Here is a 6,000-nt window from a genome sequence, read left to right as displayed (position 1 = left end):
TCCCCTCTTCCTCATGTCCCTCTTCCTCATGTCCCCTCTTCTCCATGTCTCTTCTACATCAACATGTGTCCCCTCTTCCTCATGTCTCTTCTACATCAACATGTGTCCCCTCTTCTTCATGTCTCTTCTACATCAACATGTGTCCCCTCTTCTTCATGTCTCTTCTACATCAACATGTGTCCCCTCTTCTCCATGTCTCTCTACATCAACATGTGTCCCCTATTCTTCATGTCTCTTCTACATCAACATGTGTCCCCTCTTCTTCATGTCTCTTCTACATCAACATGTGTCCCCTCTTCTTCATGTCTCTTCTTCATCAACATGTGTCCCCTCTTCTCCATGTCTCTTCTACATCAACATGTGTCCCCTCTTCTTCATGTCTCTTCTACATCAACATGTGTCCCCTCTTCTTCATGTCTCTTCTTCATCAACATGTGTCCCCTCTTCTCCATGTCTCTTCTACATCAACACGTGTCCCCTCTTCTTCATGTCTCTTCTACATCAACATGTGTCCCCTCTTCCTCATGTCCCCTCTTCCTCATGTCCCCTCTTCCTCATGTCCCCTCTTCTTCATGTCTCTTCTACATCAACATGTGTCCCCTCTTCCTCATGTCTCTTCTACATCAACATGTGTCCCCTCTTCCTCATGTCTCTTCTACATCAACATGTGTCCCCTCTTCTTCATGTCTCTTCTACATCAACATGTGTCCCCCTCTTCTTCATGTCTATTCTACATCAACATGTGTCCCCTCTTCTTCATGTCTCTTCTACATCAACATGTGTCCCCTCTTCTTCATGTCTCTTCTACATCAACATGTGTCCCCTCTTCTTCATGTCTCTTCTACATCAACATGTGTCCCCTCTTCTTCATGTCTCTTCTACATCAACATGTGTCCCCTCTTCTTCATGTCTCTTCTTCATCAACATGTGTCCCCTCTTCTACATCAACACGTGTCCCCTCTTCTTCATGTCTCTTCTACATCAACATGTGTCCCCTCTTCTTCATGTCTCTTCTTCATCAACATGTGTCCCCTCTTCTACATCAACATGTGTCCCCTCTTCTTCATGTCTCTTCTTCATCAACATGTGTCCCCTCTTCTACATCAACATGTGTCCCCTCTTCTTCATGTCTCTTCTACATCAACATGTGTCCCCTCTTCTCCATGTCTCTTCTACATCAACATGTGTCCCCTCTTCTTCATGTCTCTTCTACATCAACATGTGTCCCCTCTTCCTCATGTCTCTTCTACATCAACATGTGTCCCCTCTTCTTCATGTCTCTTCTACATCAACATGTGTCCCCTCTTCTTCATGTCTCTTCTACATCAACATGTGTCCCCTCTTCTTCATGTCTCTTCTACATCAACATGTGTCCCCTCTTCTTCATGTCTCTTCTACATCAACATGTGTCCCCTCTTCTTCATGTCTCTTCTACATCAACATGTGTCCCCTCTTCTTCATGTCTCTTCCACATCAACATGTGTCCCCTCTTCTTCACGTCTCTTCTACATCAACATGTGTCCCCTCTTCTTCATGTCTCCTCTACATCAACATGTGTCCCCTCTTCTCCATGTCTCTTCTACATCAACATGTGTCCCCTCTTCTCCATGTCTCCTCTACATCAACATGTGTCCCCTCTTCTCCATGTCTCTTCTACATCAACATGTGTCCCCTCTTCTCCATGTCTCCTCTACATCAACATGTGTCCCCTCTTCTTCACGTCTCTTCTACATCAACATGTGTCCCCTCTTCTTCATGTCTCTTCTACTTCAACATGTGTCCCCTCTTCTTCATGTCTCTTCTTCATCAACATGTGTCCCCTCTTCTTCATGTCTCTTCTACATCAACATGTGTCCCCTCTTCTTCATGTCTCTTCCACATCAACATGTGTCCCCTCTTCTTCATGTCTCTTCCACATCAACATGTGTCCCCTCTTCTTCATGTCTCTTCCACATCAACATGTGTCCCCTCTTCTTCATGTCTCTTCCACATCAACATGTGTCCCCTCTTCTCCATGTCTCCTCTACATCAACATGTGTCCCCTCTGTGGAAAGAGACTCTGAAAGTTTCAGGAACAAAGATTTTCTCTCTTTTTGATCCATTTCTATAAAAACCTGTCTGAAAATGAGCTGATCAGATTTTGGCCACTTTGTGATATCATAACGATGTGTTGTCTTGGTAACCATTAGCCAATCAGCAACAAGGTACCCCCCCCCCCCTTATCACCTGAATGTCTCTCAGAGGGGCGTGGGGAGGGGCTCCTTGTTTTCATCTAAAGTCACAGACAGAGAATCAGCACTTTGGAAACAGGGCTGAAACAGAGGGGATTATGGGTAATGCTGCAATGATCTGTTTGGTGTTTCAGCCAATCAGAGACAGGCTCTGGATATATCTGAGCCCTGTGATATACTGATGAGAAACTGTATAATAGGGGAACTTTAAATCATTCCAATTCCTCCTACTTCCACAATCCAGCTACACAATTCTAACGTTAGAGTTAGAGAATAGTTTGAAAACTTCAGAAATAGACGTGTGTGTGTGTGTGTGTGTGTGTGTGTGTGTGTGTGTGTGTGTGTGTGTGTGTGTGTGTGTGTGTGTGTGTGGGGTGTGTATGTGTGTATGTGTGTGTGTGTGTGTGTGTGTGTGTGTCTGTGTGTGTGCGTGTGTGTGTGTGTGTGTGTGTGTGTGTGTCTGTGTGTGTGTGTGTGTGTGTGTGTGTGTGTGTGTGTGTGTTGTGTGTGTGTGTGTGTGTGTGTGTGTGTGTGTGTGTGTGTGTGTGTGTGTGTGGTGTGTGTGTGTGTGTGTCTGCCAGTCCTTTAAAAACCTCCAATTATTGATGTAATAAAATAATCTCACACTCCGCAGCACCGAACACACTCCAGTAGCTTCACACTGACATCCTGTCAATAAAGAGGCTCAGAGAAGTTTTATTTCCGTCTGCGTTCACTTTCCCGCTAAAAGTTTCCCCCTCACTTTATTTTATTTCACTTTATTTTTATTTTTATGGAGGCGTTGGTCCGCAGCTTGCCTCCGGACAGAGATTAGTCTAACGGATACAAACAGAGCACGACTAAAACCTTCATCCTGCACACACACACACACACACACACACACACACACACACACACACACACACACACACACACACACACACACACACACACACACACACGCGCACACACACACACACACACACACACACACTTCCTGGTCAGTTTTAAACTGTATTGCACCATCTTTAAAAGTAAACATACCGCATGAGAAGTCTTTGTATTTCTTTTCACCATGTTAGTAACTGCATGTTCCCGCGTGTCCCTTCAGGAGGATCCCTTCGTGATGGTGGCAGAAAACATCCTGGGTCAGCCCAAGACATACAAAGGCTTCTCCATCGATGTCCTCGACGCACTCGCCAAGATCCTCGGCTTCAAATACGAGATCTACCAGGTGGGAAGGAAGGGTTGGATCGCACAGGAGTCACTTTCGATGATGTCACACTGTCTTTGTCAAAGCTTTTGATTGGACGGTGAATTCTGTGTGTCACTTTGAAACAAAACCTGAATTGTACCGAGGCCATGAGGCACGTTGAAGATCGATTGTCGATCTTCAACGTGCCTCATTGTACCGAAGCACGCACACACACACACACACACACACACACACACACACACACACACACACACACACACACACACACACACACACACACACACACCGAGGCCATGAGGCACGTTGGAGATCGATTGTCGATCTTCATTGGGATGTCAGGACTTCGGTTGAACCGAAGTCCTGACTTGTTGAGATGAACTGAACAAACTTTATTGATCTGTCCTGCAGGTGTCTGACAGTAAATATGGATCTCAGCTTCCCAACGGCTCGTGGAACGGAATGATTGGAGATCTCATTAACAAGGTACAAACCAAAAGTAACTAAGTACTAAACAGGGAGTACAAACTAGATATATAGATCTCAATATACTGAACCCTGAGTTGCTAGCGATGGCCAACGGTGTGTGAGTGTGTGTGCAAGTGGTGCTGCAAGTGGCTGAATGACTCGTGTAAAGAGCTTTGAGGGGTCATAGAGACTTGATAGAGATATTTATAAGTACAGTCCAGTTCCCATTGCCAGCCTCTCACACCTGGAGATCTGCTGATGTTCTCAGTTTGATATTGAAGAAGTAAATACTGCTTTTAGGACCCCTTATGTTTGTAATACCACTGATGGCTAAGAGACAGGAAACTGAAAGTCCTGTTTTATATTGTCCCTGCTTCTTGCGTCTGATTGGCTCTCCTCTCCCTCCTCCTTTAGAGGGCGGATCTTGCGGTGTCGGCCATCACCATCACCCCTGAGCGTGAGAACGTGGTGGACTTCAGTAAACGTTACCTGGACTACAGCGTGGGGATTCTGCTGAGGAAACCGGAGGAGAAGATCAACATATTTTCTCTCTTCGCGCCCTTTGACCTCGCCGTGTGGGCCTGTATCGCCGCCGCCATCCCAGTGGTGGGCGTGCTCATCTTCCTGCTGAACCGCCTGCAGGCGCTACGCTCCTCCGCTACCCAGAATGCACCACAAGGACAACCGGCCAATGGCGTGGTGGGTTCAGGCTCGCTGCAGAGCGCCGTGTGGATCGTCTACGGAGCATTCGTTCATCAAGGTGAGGGGGGAACATAATAAAATAAAATAGTGATAGATACATAGTAATATAAGTAGGAAATGGCATTGAATGAATGTGTTAAAGGGGCCCAAATATGATTTCTTTGGTTGTTCCCTTTCCTGTGTTATATAGGTTCAGATCTCTAAGAAAACATGCACAACATCTTGCAGCAAGATACACATGTCCTGTCTCTTTGAAAATAAAATACGGGAAGAAGATACACATTTCCTTTCCATTTCAAAATAAACTCCTTTCTTCTGCAAGTCTAATGTAATTTCCCGCTTTACTTTCAAATGCAAAATCAAGTATTTATGCGAGTTATTTCATGCATTCAACACCGTAGCTTTATTAATCTTGGCTGCATTGAATTTGAGCAAAAATATCATCACTTATCCGAGACAGTTGTTTAAAAAACCGATATGTTTCTCACTGATGTTAGTGTCGGAGTCAGGTCTATTGGCAACTAAGTTCACACAAGTTGTTAAATAAGAGAAAATATAGAACTATAGTGAAAACTACTATAAAAGAAAAAGCAAAACAATGCTAAATGAAATATAAATGTGCAAAAAAAAGGAAATTAATTAATAATGAAACGTAAGAGAAATTTCCAGTATATTGGAATTTTAAATCTGAGAAGCTGTGCAGTTTTAAAAAGTTAGTTTCCTGCAGAAATGTGTAGAAAAGTCCAGCGAATAACAACCGTGGTAACCTTGGTAACCTGCAGATATAATCAGGCTATAATTCAGTTAAAGCATATTGGTCTGCAGCTTCTAAATGATATTAGTGTTGTTGTTTAAGTGGAGTTTTTCTGTTCATGGGAAGTCTATAGTTTCCTGATTCTCAGTTTGTAATGCGTGTAATTCTGCTGGAATACAAACTTCCTCTGAAAGTCAGACGTCTGAAATTTTCTCAGAGTTAAACTCGGCTCTGTCTGAAATCAATGAGCTCTGATCGCAGCGAAAGGGAAGATTATCTGCCGTGTAAAGAGGGATTTCTGTTTGACTCTGAGCTGTTTCACGGATTACGCAACAACACGAGAGGCAAACAAAAACCACGGGGGGATTAACAGCAGCGTCTGAAATATTTAGAAAGAAGCACATCCAACTTTAAAGTGCTTAAGTGAATTAGGAGGAGATTAGATCATGCAGGAAATGTCACTGTGAGGAACAAATGGAGGTCTTTGTGTGGTAATGTTTGTAGATAGAGATGAAGACAAGAAGACAAACAGAAAAACTGCAGTTACATGTCAAGGTTTAATATAACAGTGAAGAACATTCATCTTTAAATAATAACAGAAATTCACATACACTTTCTTAAATGCTCTTTATGTTTCATAACTTTTTACTCAA

General features: G+C 43.6%; 1 protein-coding gene across 1 annotated transcript in view; it reads left to right on the top strand.

The window, feature by feature from the left end:
• Positions 1–6,000, top strand: part of LOC117464668 (glutamate receptor ionotropic, delta-1-like) — a 54,529-nt gene that overhangs the window by 5,000 nt on the left and 43,529 nt on the right. The window contains exons 3-5 of the mRNA XM_034107215.2: positions 3,322–3,444; positions 3,835–3,909; positions 4,306–4,651. Coding sequence (XP_033963106.2) covers positions 3,322–3,444; positions 3,835–3,909; positions 4,306–4,651 — 544 coding nt within the window. The remainder of the gene's footprint in view (positions 1–3,321; positions 3,445–3,834; positions 3,910–4,305; positions 4,652–6,000) is intronic.

Source organism: Pseudochaenichthys georgianus, chromosome 19 (genome assembly GCF_902827115.2).
Source record: "Pseudochaenichthys georgianus chromosome 19, fPseGeo1.2, whole genome shotgun sequence".
NCBI lineage: Eukaryota > Metazoa > Chordata > Actinopteri > Perciformes > Channichthyidae > Pseudochaenichthys > Pseudochaenichthys georgianus.
The sequence above is the reverse complement of the archived record's forward strand: the minus strand, read 5'-3'. Positions and strand labels throughout refer to the sequence as shown.